Consider the following 16,912-nt stretch of genomic DNA (forward strand, 5'->3'; position numbering starts at 1 on the left):
ATTGCATTTGTGTATTTCAGTTAGGGTGGTTGCGGTTTGGTAACCGCGAATTTTTGTCCAAATCACAAACAGACGACTATTTATGTATGGTGATTTTGAAACCACAAAAAGCGGTCGGTTACCGTGAATTAGCGGTTTAAAACCGCAAGTTCTATTTGTGTCATAAAAATCTAATCTTCCACATTTTAGGCCTAATTTTAATGCTTCTTTTAGAACCTTTTGATTTCAAGCATACTTTAACCCAAAAATATAATTCACAACCTAAATAAATAAATTCACAACCTCCTCAACTTCTTAAGCATTCACAACCTGAAGAAAATTAAAGTTACAATTCCAAACATTCCAATTAAAGTTAAATTTCTCAAGCATTTCAATTCCAAATCATGTTTGTTTGCTAGTGAAACCATCATGTTTGTTTTTTGACCATACTTCCTGCAACCAACAAGTATGACAACCATATTAATTTGTATTTCGTGTATCCTGCAATTATTGGAATAATTTTGAATCTTTCAAGCTGCTACTTCTCTATGTCTCCATAGTTGGGTTGAGAATTACTATGATATTCTCGACCTCTACCTTGTTGTTGCAATAAACAAAAATTACAATTAAAATTCCCAATAACAAAGCTAATGAGGTAAGTCATCCATATTAGGCACAGACCTTGCATTTCTCAAAGCCCAAATTTCATTACTTGCTTCCTCACACTTGTCATAAAGTAAGGATGTCAACCCACCAATCATTTGCAATATCCTTGAAACAATTTCAGTTTGGACCTATAAATGGAAACAATAATATATGTTCCAATGTGGACTTCAACATTAAAACCATATGGTTTATTAGATCACCAAAAACCCAAAACACCTTTACCATCATTAATTGAAATTCAAATTACGAGCTATGTATTGTTTAATGACTTACGTAGGTTGCATTTTATGGTATAATCTAGTAAGGAGTTTTCAAGCTTTGCGGAATCTTAACAAATTGTGTCCTGTACTTTGGTCCCCATCTAGGCAATTTAATAGTCGACCCCAACAAAGTGAAATCCACTGCAAGTCGACTCTCTAAGCCACATAATGAGTGAAACTTTATGGTATTATGATAAGCAAAATGGTATTTTGAAGGCAGAAGTACTAGGCACATATTATAATATTAGAATTTATACATCATGCTCATTAGATGTGTAGTCCATGTACTTGATGAACTTCTCAAGGAACTTTTAATAGTCACGTCCGACCATTGTGCATTCTGAAGCTGGTTTGCCTTTAAGTATAAAGCAATTTTATCCTTGTTGAGTCTATAATCAACCAACATAGACTTTGGTGGTATCACGAAGACATATGCATGTTGAGTGCCAAGGCTCTGAACCGATACTCTCTCCCCTAAATATCAAGCATCTTTGGCTGGTCCCACCAATAGAACCCTCTGCTTCATTGCCGAAATACTCTTCTTCTTGTAAGCCGGACATAGATGTAAAATCAGTGATAAATAATGAACTATAAAGAAGAAGGATTAATCGTACCTCTTAGGTAAGAAACTTAGTTATTCTTAGTTTCCAACAACACTTGTTCCAATTATGGGAGGTGGTGTTGCCATGCTTAATCAAAAACAAATTTCGGAGCTCGGAGAAGCCATCAGAGAGAAGAGAGCTGGAAAGGAAGTGAAGAGGGGGAAAGTAAATATTGCTTTGCCACGTGAGAGTGGTTTAGTATTTGTAGTTCACCCTAACCCTAAGAATTATTAATTCCTATTTGTCATGAAAAATCCAAAAGAATTTGTATAATGAATGTAATATTCTAATATTTAATTTTTCCAATTTTATTTTGATTGGACACTATAATGTGAGTTTCGAAATCCGATTCTCACAAATATTAGAATTGATACATGTGGCATCCCAATAAATGAATTTAATATTCCACAAACAAAGGCAAATCCAAAGAGGGTTTTCCTGTACATTCATCAATAAATATTTCTAGATCCCAATACACCAAATGCCAGATAGCTGCCAAAAAGCACAAACCAGAAAACACAATATGTGCTCCAGCCACACCTTCGTAACTCCAAATACCTGGATTCGTTACAGTACCCCCTGTGATACTCCAACCGCCCCACTATTATGTCACAATCGAGGATCTTTCCGCTTTCGCTGGACACCTTGAGCATTGGTCGTTGAACGTTTGCCCTTAGATTTAATAACATCAAGATCTCTCACAATGCTTTTGATAAGTGTATTATTTCCTATATTTTTATACCTCTTATATTTGGTTTTTGTAGGGAAAGTTAATTAAAAAGAGCATTATTACCTTACTTTCCTTATTTTTAAATATTTTGCACTCTTGGAAGGATTTCAACTGAAAATCAATTTTTTGAATGAATTTTAGCACAAGGTTAATTGAGAAGAAACTAAAGACATTGAAAATCATTGTATCAAAGTTTCATAATTTTCTACCAAGCCAAATGCTCCGGACTTGGGATAGAACTAAACTTCTTCAGAGCCTTGATGAAGATGTGGTTGACAAAATTTATATGTGTCTTTGCCAATCTCTAATGTAAATTGGTTTGGGGTCCTAACCCAAATGGATTCTTTACCATCAAGAGTGCTTATAATATTCAAATGCAAGACAATCCTACTCCCCCTCAATCTGAGTTACTTAAGAAAATGTGGAAGCTTGAGAACCACCTAAAGTCAAGTTCTTTACTTGGCTGCTTAGTAAGGGAAGGATGCAAGTCCGAAGAGCAAGGGAAGAGTAGAACTACCCAAGAGCAAGAGAACTCAAAATTGGACTTTTGAAAACTGCATTGTAGTTTTACCAACATGTATTGAATAAAAAAAATATAGTTGTGTTTTGTTTAACTCTAGAGCTGAGCATTTTTGCCTAAACTCAGCATTGCAGTTTCTATTTTTGTATTGCGTTTCTTATGCATTTCTTTCGCTTTCTACATTGCAGTTTCCGTTTCTGCATTGCAGTTTCCATTTTCGTACTTTCATCTTGGTTCCTCCATTTTGCTTCAATAAAATTAATATTTGTTTTTGTAGCTGTTTTCATTTTTGTTTTTTTTAAACATAATTGATATCTATATAGTATTTTTGTTGCAGTTTTTGTGTGAATATGTGTTGAAATGATTTTTATTTTATTTTTAAAAACTGTTGATTGTTTATATAAATATTGTATAACTGAATAAATATTACAACATAAAGTTTGGTGTAGTGGTTTGTGAGTGAGTCTTCTTTCTTTGAGGCTCAAGGTTTGAGTCCCTTCAATAACACACAATCTTTTTTTAAAGGTCAATAAAGGGTAATGAAGTTGGTCCCCTGCAAATGGTGACAAGCTGACGAAGAGCAGTGGCGGCCACGCCTTAGAAGAAGTGGCATTGAAGGTAATTTTGATATTTTTTAATGATATTTTTGTAAAATTAGGTACTACATTTTGGTTTTTGATGTTATGTTAATTAGATGAAATTGTATCCATATCTTCCAAATTAGTAAACTATAGGGTAATTCTATATGAACCCCATAAATTACGCTTTACACCCCACTAAATTTTAATAAAATTTCAAATTACTCATTAAACCCCTTTTTTTTTCCCTAAATTGCCCTCATAAACCCCATTCCCTAACTACCCACCGAAAACCCCCTTCCCTTTCAGCCACACCCCATCCAAATCAAACCCCACCCCATCTGATATCCAGCCACACCCTACCAAAAATTCTCTCCTCTTGCAGACACACCCCATCCCATTTACACCAACCTCCATCGCAGAACCATCGAAGAAGCCCTTTGCCATTGCTTGCTTGCATCGCAGAACATCGAAGAACTCATCCATTGCCATCGCAGATCTTTGCTCACCATCGAAGAAGCCCTTTGCCATCGCCTCCAGCAAACCTGAACCATCTCTGAAACAGAACCATCACACCCATCTCCATCTCTGCAAACCCAAAAGCCATTGAAGGTCAAGTTCTCACAAATCCTTATTCAAGATTTGATTTCAAATTTGATTTATATATTTACGTTTCTAAGTGTTGATTAAGCCTACATTTGATTTCACTTTTGAAAAGCCAAAGTCTGATACTGATTTTGATTTTGATTTCAAGGTTCTGGGTAGTTCGAACCTGGTTTTACGAAATTGGATTCTAGTTTTGGTGGATTGCCACCGAAATGATTACATTGCTTCAGTGGTAGTCCACCGAATTGAACTGTACTTTCGGTGGGTTACCACCAAATTGTTACCTTGTTTGGTGGTAGTCCACCGAATTTGTTTCTATTTTCAGGGACTCCACCGAATTTCTTTCGGTTTTTCAGTGGTACTCCACCAAATATGTATTCTTTTTTGATTGTCCACCGAATTTATTTCGTTTTTAGTGATTATGTACCGAATACATTCTGAGTGTGTACTTAATATTTTTTATTTTTAGATATGAAGAGGATTCGCAGGGGTTCTACTGAAGCTTCATCATCACGACCTAATAGACAACGTCCCACGGCCTCAGCGAGGAGACAGAGAGCGGCTCCCCAAGATCACATTGAGGATACTACAGAGGTTGAAGATGTAGTTCCTACTGATTATAGTAATGTTGACGCAGAGGTTGAAGATGTAGCTACTGCTCAGGATAGTAATGTTGAGGTACATGCCTAGCCTACTGAGCCATCTCGAGTAGGTCCCATTGATCCATCTTTACTTACGAGTTTTAAAACTCACATAACAGCTACAATTTGGAATAAGCAGGTAAGTCGTTTTACTGTGACAATAGAAGGTAGAATATAAATCTGGTTCATGGTAACTAACCTTAATTTTGTTTTTTTGGTTTAACTAGGAACGTGAGCCCCTTAGGTGCATGTCGAAAACATCTACCCTTCGTGAGTGGAATTGGTGGGGTAATCCAAATAATGGTATATTCAAAGGGTACATTCAGAGTTTTGGATTAGAGCACCTTATTAGGTGTTCTTATCGGAATGCTGATAAGATTGTGGTGTCTACATTTGTTGAGAGGTGGCATCCCGAAACAAACACCTTTCACATGTCTTTTGGTGAGATGACCATCACATTGGATGATGTGTCATCTATTTTAGGCATTCCTGTGTCTGGTGCAGCGGTTGCTCCTCTTGGAGATGATGACGACACAAATTTTGAGTTGTTAGTTAAGTACTTAGGAGTGACTGATGAAGAGGCTACTGAACAATTGCACAAATACAATGATGAGTATGTGAGTTTGTCATGGTTAAGAGCGCGATTCTCCAATGTTTCAGACACAGATTCAGAGGAGTACATCATCTATTCGGCCAAGGCATATTTGCTATATCTCTTGGGTTGCACTTTGTTTGTTGACAAGACTGGCACGAGAGTCCAAATTGTGTACCTTAGACTACTTAGAAACCTTGATAGTGTTGCTGGTTATTCATGGGGTTCTAGGTGCTTAGCATGGTTGTATAGACAATTAGGCCAAGCTTCGAGGTCTAAGGTGATTGCTGGGTACATGACTTTGCTGGAGGCATGGGTGTATGAGCACATGCATGGTGTTGTTGTCCCTGATCATGACCTTGATTATTTAGAGGTCTAGCCTCGTGCACTTCGTTGGATTCCACGTCGAGACAATGGCACAACATCGGTAGACGTGCAGAAGTATAGACTTCGTTGGTCCAGCCTCGTGCAAATTCTTTGGTTCTATTTCGGATCCTAGCATTGTATATTGTCTTCATAGTTGAAACATTCATTGCATCTCTATCTTTAATGGTGACCAAAATATCTCTGGGTTTCACCAAACTCTTAGACATGTCCACCAACAAGGCATTCTCCTCTTCAGTAAGTCGCCCCACAAATGAATGACCTTGAAGATACTATGAAATAGGATGGTTGTGTACTCCACAAACCACCTCCAACTTCCAATCATCCCCATCACCAATATTGACACCTTTTAACAAGAATGGGCATCCACATTTCTTGGTACTAGTGTCTCTAGCACATTTTTTCATATCACTATTTGCATCCGATCTTATATCAGTTGTCTCACTAGACTTGCAAGACTTATAGTTACCGTTCCTCTCACAAGCAAGTATTACACGAGGTCTCCTCTTGCCCTCACCTCCATAATCAGACCTTTTAATTACAATGACAATATTATTCAATTTTCCTTGTTCACGAGCCCATCGAAGTAATGCATCTCTACCATTGAATATCTACACATAAAACTCATATTATTTAAATATAAAATTTGAAACATTAATGCCACGTTAATGATACTAAAAAGGATTTCAGATAAATAATTACCGAATAAGTTGTGAATTGATCACTATAGTCCATTACACATTCTGTTTCCACATTGTTGCCTTCAGTAGGGGCGTCACCTTGATTTTGTTCATTCAATGGGAGTAAGATTAAAATAGCTTGGATTAAATTTGTGGTTGGCAATAAGTTACTGAAAAAATAAATAAATTTCGGTTGGATGCCACTGAAACGCGGGTAAAAGTTCGGTAGTACACCACTGAACTACGTTCCATCTTACGGTGGATCCCCACCGAATATTAAGTTTCTCACCGGTGAAATCCAACCGAAAAAGGTGCAAAGTTTCGGTGGCATCCCACCGAAATTATCTGTCGCGTTCGATCTGATGTCTGAACACAACCAATGATTATGAAATATTAAACTTGCAAAACGCCAAAAAATAAACTCGTACCTCATTCGAAGCGTCTCTAACTTCAATCTCACCCTTCATGAATAAATACAATATATTTTTTCACCAGTATAAACTTATAAATCTTGGGTTTAGGGTTTAGGAACATGATAGTTTGAGAAAAAAGTCAAAGTAGGGTTGCAGGAACATATGTGGGGTGTAGTGAGCAATTTTAATTTTAATTTTAATTTTTTTTGTCCTTAACGGTAATTGTGTACAAGGGTAAAATAGGTTATTTATATTTAAAATTAATATGGGGGTGTAAAGAGTAATTAATGAGGTGCCAATAAAATCACCCTAAACTATATTGTGTTTTAAAACTAAAGCTCCCTTTAAATGTTAGGGTGAACAAAGAAATTGAGGTTTAAATAGAAAAACTCAAAAAAAGAAAAAAAAAGTTGTTTTGGTCGTGTATGCATAAGGTCAAAACCCTAGAATAAACCCCTTAGGCGGTTTCCCTCTGAAAAACCAAACGCCCTGTGTTCGCTCCGCTTCCGCCGTTATCAGGTGCGCTCAGTTCGTTCGGCTTCAATAATGGGTCGCAAACTCAAAGACCTCTCCAATCTCCGCGAACCAGAAGCTCAGGAAACCCAAAACCTTCGCGAAACCAAAGCTGAGAGGAAGAAGAAGCAGAAAAACAAAGACCAAGAAGAACAAGGCCAACTAACCCAACTCAGTCCCAAGAGAAAGCTGGAAGAAATTGTCCCTCAAGAAGATAACTCAGATTCTAATAAGAAGAAGAACAAGAAGCACAAGAAACCCAAAGATAAGGAGCAAGAAACCGAAAACAATGTGAAGGAGCCACAGAGAAATGGGGATGCCGACGAAGGTGAATCTAGAGAACAGGTTGTTGTGGTTACTGGGAAAGATGCGAATGAAGCCAAATACAGGTCATTGAATTCCTTTGTGGAAGCGAAGCTTCCGACTGAGGTTTTGCGGTGCTGTGAGAATTTCAAGAGTCCTTCTCCGATTCAATCCCGGGCATGGCCATTCTTATTGGACGGCCGCGATTTTATTGGGATTGCGAAAACGGGGTCAGGTACGTATTGTGGTTTGGATTTTGGGAGTTGAAATTGGGATTGTGTTGTGAGCTGTTTGGTTTGGTCGAGCTAATTCTGTTTCTTTTTGTGCAGGTAAGACTTTGGCATTTGGGGTACCTGCTATTATGCACGTTTTAAATAAGAGGAAGGGTAAGTTTTCGAAGGGCCGAACTCCTCTTTGCCTTGCACTTGCACCCACAAGGGAGTTAGCTCAACAAGTACGTGCTTATTAACCCAAGATGCATTATGTGAACTAGTGTCTGATTCTCATTTTTATTTTCGGTATGGATCATAGAATTGAAATTATATGCTATGCGGTGAGTTGTGTCTCTGAGGTGGCATTGAGTATTTCAGTGATTCAATTCACCTCTTGTAGCATAGGGTTCCAAGATTTCGTTGTTTCCGGAAGGTTTAAATTCTCTAAGATCCTACGTCCTTGAAAATTGAGTAAAGCCAGTCGGCATTTATAATCATTGGCCATAGGTATATGGTGATGGGCTGCGATGCTCAGGTTTCTTATGTAATGTTGATGGGATGTTTTGCAGTTATACTTGACCTAAAGGAAACCTAGAAAATAAGAAGGTTGGAAATCAGAGATATCGTTGTGCTGTAAATTCAATGAAAAAGATTGTATAGTATGTGACAATATATGATCCAGACAATCTTCTCAAGAATTTTATTCTTATCCGAGAAAATGAAAAGGGGTATCACTCACATACTTAGTGAGTAGAGATGGTCATATATTCCACTATAATAATACACAGATCAATTTTGAACAGAGATACTGCAAATAGCACATTTACTTACCAGAAAACTGAGAAAAGATGATAACCTTCTTTTACATTGTTGCTCATTAATAACCAATGTTAGTGCTACTCTTATGTTCACATTGATAGGTCAAACCTGGAAAGAAAAAAATGGGTGCTTGTAGTAGTGACATAAACAAGTCTAAGGGCTTAAAAATTTAGTCTTGTGCAAATTAATTTGGAAGTGACAGTTCAGTTAAACAGGGAAGCATATGATCCGCGGACATTGACGCAAATGTTGTCTCTCATCACAGACATGAGGTGTATTTATTGATTTACTTGGGCTTCTCTCTAGTTTATTGGAAAAAAAAAACCCATATATTTGCACAAATAATGAGCTTGGTTTTCATGTCTACATTTCTTGACAAAAATGTAGAAGTCAGTTATAGTTATGCGCTATTTTGTCAATGATGGTGAGTTACTTTTAGCTCTTGGGGTTAGCCCAAGTGGTGAGGGTGTGTGGGGAACGGGTTTGGATTAGGATAGGTCAAGGGTTCCGTTGCTCCCAATGTAAACAAAAAAGGGGAATTGTTTTTAAGCATACAAAGGATTCTCAATATGGGTGGTGTGTCTATGAATAATAGAGTGAAAACAATTTGTGGATTTTGTTACCAGTTTGGAACTTGGTCATACTGATTTTTTTGTTGTTCTTGCACATATTCCTTTTTTAGCTGCTGCTTTGTCATGTGTTTTGTTAATTGGATTAATTAAAGGTTAGTTCTTGAAAAGGGGGACTGACCATTTGTTTTATATCTGGTTGCAGATTTCGGATGTTCTGTTTGAGGCTGGGAAACCTTGTGGTGTGATATCAGTTTGTTTGTATGGTGGAGCATCTAAAGGACCTCAAATATCTGCTCTGAAGTCTGGTGTTGTAAGATACTCCATTCGTTTGATTATATATGGCACAAATTTGATTTGATTTGATTTTTCATGAAATTCTTCCTTCCCTTTCATTTAGACTTCACACTTGTTCACAGTTGACACTATATGCAATTGAATAAGAAAATATCAGAATCAACCTCAATTTCTAAACTGGATCAGTAATCTTGTGACTTGGGTCATCATGATCGGGTTGGCTCTCTGGATTAAATTTTAATGCTAACTTGTCCTTCTTTGCACAGACATTATGAGGAGACCTATTAATTTCTCCATTATGATCTATGGAATTTTTTATATTTTTGATTGAAAGCTTTGCCTGTAGTTAATTGTGTTAAAATGATGGAGGATTCTATTATGCAAAGCTGATCCTGTACTTGATGTACTCAACAGTTTCCCTCTTTTGCTTTCCCTATTTTGCGGGTCATATAACAACCACGGTATTGAATATTAATGTTGACGGAAATATGGAGGGGCTGAAGATACTGAAGTGTAGATGGTAATATTGACAAAACATAATATTCGGAGAAATTACAGGGCATTTCTGGTGAAAAGTACCAAAATGAAATATTGGAAAATTGTTGTATCAAATATTGGTACTCATTAAAACTTAAATGTCAAAGAAACACAGTGGGTAGGCAGGATGTAACTGACTGAATCCAAGCTATTCAAAAATGATCTAAGGAATAAGCAACAAGTTCTCATTTGAAAATCTTAATTGTTTGTCTATATATGTGTACTATTTAGATTATATTCTCTAGCACTTTGGTACTGTATTGCATGGTAGTTATAGAGTTTGTTAAGTTTATTTTTCAAATAGAAATATCAGTGGGAGGGAATGAGAGGAAGGAGGCAGAAGTTTTTTATTTGATCCGAACGGAGTAGGTTATTTTGTTAAAATGACTTGGTTATATTTAATAAGAGTGTTTTCATTCTGGCAATTAACAAATTCCTACTTTTGTATAGTATATATTTTTTTATCCATCTGTTCTGCATTTTTGTATCTTTGTATTCTGTAGAGCTTATGTGTTTGCATTGATTATGTGGTTCATCTTCTTATGATTTGTTTCCATACACTCTTCTGTGCTCTCAGGACATCGTTATTGGAACTCCTGGTCGTCTCAAGGATCTCATTGAAATGGGTGTGTGTTCCCTGAAGGAAGTATCTTTTACGGTAAGTAACATTGCCCAAAGAAACCTGTTTCTCAATTACCATGATCAACTAGGATCTGCTTTTACTTGATTCAATCATATGTCTGCTCCTTTTCTTATGGTGATTAATGTTGCTGGATTGTCATGAACTAGGATTTGAGTTTAACAATTGCAAATCAGTCTAGAAGTGAAGCAATTTGAAAATCATGCTTTCCAGTGTCCACTATAAAGATTTATTTAAACTATCTGGGAATAATGGCAATGTCTTTTGGTATGGAAGATCTGGAGATGATCATGGTATAAGCCGATTGTCCCCAAATGTAACATATTAGAATTCAGAGCTAACTGAAAATTTCTTTGTATTAATAAGAATGTTATCTATATATATGGATGGGCGGCCCTATAATATTTTCAATCGACGTGCAACATCAGGAACGAAGTGACTATCTGCTAATGCACTTTAGTTAGAAGTATAGTGAGAAAGCCAGTCCTGAATTGACTGCTTGCTAATGCACTCTATTTTAAAAGTCTAGTGAGAAAGCCGTGACATAGTAGAAGTGATTATTTAATATGACTGTCAACCTGACTTGGTGAAACCAAGCCCCTCTTAGTGTAGTGAGTCTTAACGGATTTCGGAGAACTTATTCTCAGTTTTCCTATCAAATGCATCTTGACATCCTGAAATGCTTCACTTATGGCTGCACTCTTGAGGTTTTGATATCTCATTTGGGTTTGTACAATTGTTTTGCACCATTCTAAAAATCTGATAACACCTACATTTGATTTGATTTAGTTTTATGATGCTAATAGACACTAGTACATTGAATTTGTCATTTTACTTGCAGTTATTTTTTAAATCCGTTTTTGTATTGATTAAATTTCATTGCCTTTGGATGTGAATTTTTATTCATTTTTTTATATATATGGAATATTATAGTAGCTTTATAGATATCAGAGAAGTGAGATGGCCAGTAATTTTCTGTAGGTCCTTGATGAAGCAGATCGAATGCTTGACATGGGATTTGAACCAGAAGTTCGCTTTATATTGGGCCAGACATGCTTGGGTATGTGATATAGTATTCATAGTTTTTTATTTATCCATCTTTCTTTATGTGTTATAAATACAGTTCTTGTCTAGACAGGATATGGTTGATCACCATTTAGAGCTTAGACTTTTGGTTTCTAGTCTCGGATTGGTTAATCGTTTCAGTTTTACATTTTAAGAAACCTAAATTCGAATCTCTAAAATGCCTAATCAACCCTGCAATAAATGGGATCAAAGTTGAATAAAATTGAGCATAAGAGATTTTGTCAACACGTCTGCCCTATTAGAAAGAATGGGCGTCCTGCACAGAGAATCTCAACTCCTATATATAATAAATACATAAATATAATATATGGATAGTTCTCTTCTTAATTCCTCATGAGAACCAAAAGGGATCGCATAGTAGTGGATACCCTGCTATGTGGTCTAGTGACTTGAACTATCTAAATTTTAGATCCCATATAAGTATCATATCTGCGAATAATCATGAAATTGAGGAAGTGTTTGACCATTATGATTATCGTCATGAACATTGTTGTTATTATTATTTTTATTATTTCTTTTGTTAATTATAATCCTTGAATGGTGTCCGTAAGAATGGATCATTGAATCATGTTGAGGTTGGACTCACATGCAATACCTCTTGTTTTGTTTTTCTTTTTCAAAAGGCTCTTCATTGTATTGTGTATATATGAGTGTTCAAATACCAACTTATTAGTGAGTTGGGCATTAATCACTACATTTCATTTTTTAGTTCTCCTTAAATGATCATCTCTGCCAAAAAAAAAAAAAAAAAAAAAAACCAGTCGATTTGGAAATGCATTAATCATCTAACTGTGATAAAATAAATTTACGAAAGAGTGATTTGGACGAAACAATGAAAGGATTGTGATGCTGATCAAATGGCAAAATGATTTTTCAATTTTTTTGATTCTTTTGCAAGAATGATCCTTGAAGGGAACCTGAAAAATGGATGGTTCAGATTTTGTTATCACATCTTGTGGTAGACCCAGAAAGTTGTTACTGCCTTCTCATTTGTCGTCTTCCTAACCAAGTTCCACAATTTAGCGCCCACTTAGTAATAGAGATTCTTTTGACCTGTTTAGATGGAATTCGCAGGCCGACAAAATGGACTCTTAGAATTGAAACATTTGGATGTACTGTCTGCAAATTTGTTTTCCAATCTATCATGGTATTGGTAACAATTTGGTTCAAAGGACATCATGCTGTGTTCAAGTCCTCTAGTTTTGATAAAGGACTCTAATGAAGTCTAAAAGATTTCAATTACTTGTTTAATTAACTTATGAACTACTTTTTTCTCTTGGGTATTCCATAGTCCTATGGAGAAATGATGTGAGGAATTATAAGAACTTCATTATATGTTACTTAATTGTTTATTCAATTTTTCGGAGTAACCACTCACCTATATTTAGGCATATGTACATATCTGGTAACATGTACAGATTTAGCATTGTTGGTTATCATTATTTTATATGAAAGCTGTTTTTTGTTTTTTTTAAGAAAATCATATAAATGAAATTGATGTTAAATTATGGAAGGGCCTGGAGGCAATTCAGTTACAAGAGACCTACAAAATTGGCCTTTGTAGATGTTCTCAAGCCGTAGATAATCAGGCAAAAGGTGTTTTGTAGTCGATAGTATAGAAATCTGAGAACTTACCTAAATGTGAAATAAGAAGCAATGCCTATTTTCACCAGCCGTGTCATTAAATTTGAGTTTGTGACATGATTTTATTGGAAAAGAAGGCTATTAAGACTTTACACCACAAGTTAGGTTGTATGTATTTAAGTTTGCTCCCAAGTTTTGGGTGATGTAGGGTCTCCCCAACTTATACCTTATATTTCAATATGTCTGGATTTTTCTAACTGGCTGGGTAAGTTTCATAGTCTATTTTCATTCTGGTGATGATGATATACATCTGTTGACTGTGTGCAGAACGCCAGATGGTAATGTTCAGTGCTACATGGCCTCCTTCAGTTCATCAATTAGCTCAGGAGTTCATGGATCCCAATCCTGTTAAGGTGCGAACTCTCAATTTTCATGACCTTTAAACAATTTCCTATCCACCTTTGGAAAAGTAATAAACATTTGCTCCAGGTAGTTGTTGGTTCAGAGGATTTAGCTGCCAATCATGATGTCATGCAGATAGTTGAGGTACAAATTATCAACACTTGTGAAGCTTACGTGACGATAAAATGTTTATTTTATTAATTAAATATATGAGTACTGCAATGACACCTTCCCTTTCACGCTCATAGGTCTTGGATGACCGTTCACGTGATGGACGCTTGGTTACTTTGCTAGAAAAATACCACAAATCCCAAGAGTAAGTGTTGGTGCATTATCCCCCGGTATTATATACGTAAGTTGTACCTTAGTCAATCCCTGGCGGATTTTTTCAGACCTTGTGTTGTGTGTGTGTGTGTGTGTGTTTTGTGTCAAGGAATCCACTTGCTTTACCTGTCTGTATATATCACAAGAATGGACCTCCTTCAATTCTTAGTTACTTTCCTGATCATGTATTTTGATTTCCTGTGTTGCTATCCTGCTAATACCGATGTTACACTGCTGACCAGGAACCGAGTTTTGGTTTTTGTCTTGTACAAAATGGAAGCTACTCGTGTTGAAAATATGCTGACAAAAGGGTAAACTCCTTGATACATGGTGATAAGGCAGGTAGTTGTTGCCGTTTATACTGAAGATATATGAGGAAAGCTACTGATGGTTTTTATTGCTGTTTATAGGGGTTGGAAGGTTGTTTCTATACATGGTGATAAGGCACAAACCGAGCGTACTAAGGCACTATCTCTATTCAAGAAAGGAAGCTGTCCCTTGATGGTATGTTGTTCTAGATAAGAGATCTATTTACATGCCTAATTGTAGTTTAGTAAAAACACAATGACCTCCCTAGGGGTGCATCAAGCAAAGTACATTGCTTCAAATTGAAACTGGAGTAAATTTACATGCCTAATTGCAGTTTAGTGAAAACACAATGACCTCCCTGAGGCACATAAAACAAAATACAGTGCTTACCTAGTTGATGATACTTATTAGTCTCCTAAGCAGGGATCCCTTTCTTTAAGATAAACAGTCCACATTATTAGGGCCTGCTCTGTAATGTGATCCAATGACATGAACTGTTTAACTATTAGATTATCATCATTTTATCGGAAACACTGTATGCATCAGAATATTTGGTCACAATTAGATGACCAAATCGTTTCTGATTTTGTTGATTTTTGTAAGGATGATTCTTGAATGTAGGTCTAAGAAATGGGGACAGTTTACATCATGAGATCACATTGGGAGTGAGTTCTGCATGCATCATTTTCTTTTCTTAAAATGAGGGATCCTCTCTAGCAGGGACTCCTAATTTGTATCCAGACTTTTTGAACTCAGTTAGAAAATTTGAAATAAGGTAAATTGAAAGAATAAATTTTTACTAGAACGAAACTGGGAAGATAATGATGATGACAAGGACCCCCAAATAGCTTGGACAAGCAAGGTGAGTATGTTTACCAAAACAAGGGAATGTTTTTGTATTGTCGTGGAAGTCCAGGGAGGTTTGTAGAATCCACTCAACTATTTGTATGGTTTTCTTTTAGCAGATTTAAAATGTAACTTGTGATGGGGCAACTTGTGGCTAGCACACTCTTCTATTTGGAAGGACCTGTCTGAGTTAGTGTTTGAAGAGATATTTCAAAATTCTTCTAGCTATATCTGTGAACTGTGCTAAAATGTAGTGCATTTGATCTGAAACATATTTCCAGATAGCTACTGATGTGGCTGCTCGAGGATTGGATATTCCAGATGTCGAAGTAGTGATTAACTATAGTTTTCCCCTAACTACTGAGGATTATGTCCACCGAATTGGACGGACTGGACGGGCTGGTAAGAAGGGTGTTGCTCATACTTTCTTCACACATCACAACAAGGTAACACTAAATATATTAAATCTATATTTTACAAGTTCTGTAGAACTTTTATATGAGAAAAATTCTAAGCCCAACTACTATCTATTATGTGACTATTGCAGGCACTTGCTGGGGAGCTGGTCAATGTTCTCAGAGAAGCCAAGCAAAATGTGCCAGAAGACTTATTGAAATTTGGCACTCATGTTAAGAAAAAGGCATGCATTTGGTTCTCTTTCATCCTCTTCCCTGCTGCATAATTCACATTCATGTTCCCATTGTATGTTTTCTTTTAGTCTGCTTCCATGTCTGGCATTTTGACCATCTTTTTGGTTTTCTGGTTTTCTTCTTTCTTTGGGGTATTGAAATGCAGGAGTCCAAACTATATGGGGCTCACTTCAGAGAAATTCCTGTGGATGCTCCAAAGTCCAAAAAAATCACATTTGACAACTCTGATGACGAAAATTAATTCGCTTTCAGATATGAAACCTTTTTTTCACTCCTGTGGTAAGACATAAAGTTGGTCGTGGGATCCTGGCTGCAGGGTTAATGTGCATTGATCTCGCTGGGGACAAGCTTTTTATTTCTTTTATATTGTTCTTGCTACATTCTACGTAATATATGAATAAATTTTGTTCCTTTTACCATTTCTTTTCTTCGTTTTTTGATTTTATTCCCTAAAATTGTAATTCATGGATGCTCAATGAGTATTTATTTTTACAAATTTGTGTAATACCTTGAAACTTGTAGATTGAAAGCTTCACTTGGAAAGCGTTCTCGAACATTTACTCGTGGGGGTTTTGCGATTTTATTTGTTTTAAAATTATTATTTTGAAACAATTTTTGTTTTGTTTTGCCAAACAGTCAAATTAACGGAGGCTGTAAATTGGTCGAATTTTAATATGTTAGGGTGGAAAGTAATTAAATTCAAAACTCATGGCTCATGTTAATAATGATTCCAAATCTGCAGGGAGTTGAGTATCGTTTATATGAAGGAAAAAAGGGAGTTTCACTAAAACACCCAAAATGGGAGTTGAAATTATAAAAAAATCCAAGCACTATTTAAACATATAAACACACCCAAAACCATCATTACACACACTCAAAACTCATTTATAAACACACCCAAAAAGTTGACTTTTGGGTTGATTTTGGGTGTGTTTCTATGTTTAAATTAGGGGTGGTATTTTAAACCGAAAAACCGCAAAAACCAACCGACAATTTACCGCAATGAAACCGCAATTGCGGTAAACCGAACGGCATTTGCGGTATTAAGAACCGAACGGCATTTGCGGTATTAAGAACCGAACCGCATTTGCGGTTGATTCTGATTTGATTTTCAAAACTTGCATTACCGCAAACCGCAAAATATAGCCACACGGATGATGGAGTTGAATT

At 36.2% G+C, this 16,912-nt stretch overlaps 1 protein-coding gene across 1 annotated transcript; it reads left to right on the forward strand.

Annotated features, from left to right (window-relative positions):
• Window positions 1–7,028: 7,028 nt before the first annotated feature.
• STRS1 (DEA(D/H)-box RNA helicase family protein) lies at window positions 7,029–16,323 on the forward strand. The gene is made up of 13 exons (XM_008239910.2): window positions 7,029–7,702; window positions 7,797–7,921; window positions 9,273–9,380; window positions 10,479–10,559; window positions 11,523–11,601; window positions 13,539–13,624; window positions 13,701–13,757; window positions 13,862–13,929; window positions 14,180–14,248; window positions 14,348–14,441; window positions 15,374–15,538; window positions 15,640–15,732; window positions 15,888–16,323. Exons 1-13 carry the CDS (start codon window positions 7,198–7,200, stop codon window positions 15,981–15,983), a joined length of 1,626 nt encoding a protein of 541 aa, XP_008238132.2. The 5' UTR covers window positions 7,029–7,197; the 3' UTR covers window positions 15,984–16,323.
• Window positions 16,324–16,912: the final 589 nt, after the last annotated feature.

The sequence above is a fragment of the Prunus mume genome, linkage group LG7 (assembly GCF_029339155.1).
Source record: "Prunus mume cultivar Tortuosa linkage group LG7, ASM2933915v1, whole genome shotgun sequence".
Taxonomy (NCBI): Eukaryota; Viridiplantae; Streptophyta; class Magnoliopsida; order Rosales; family Rosaceae; genus Prunus; species Prunus mume.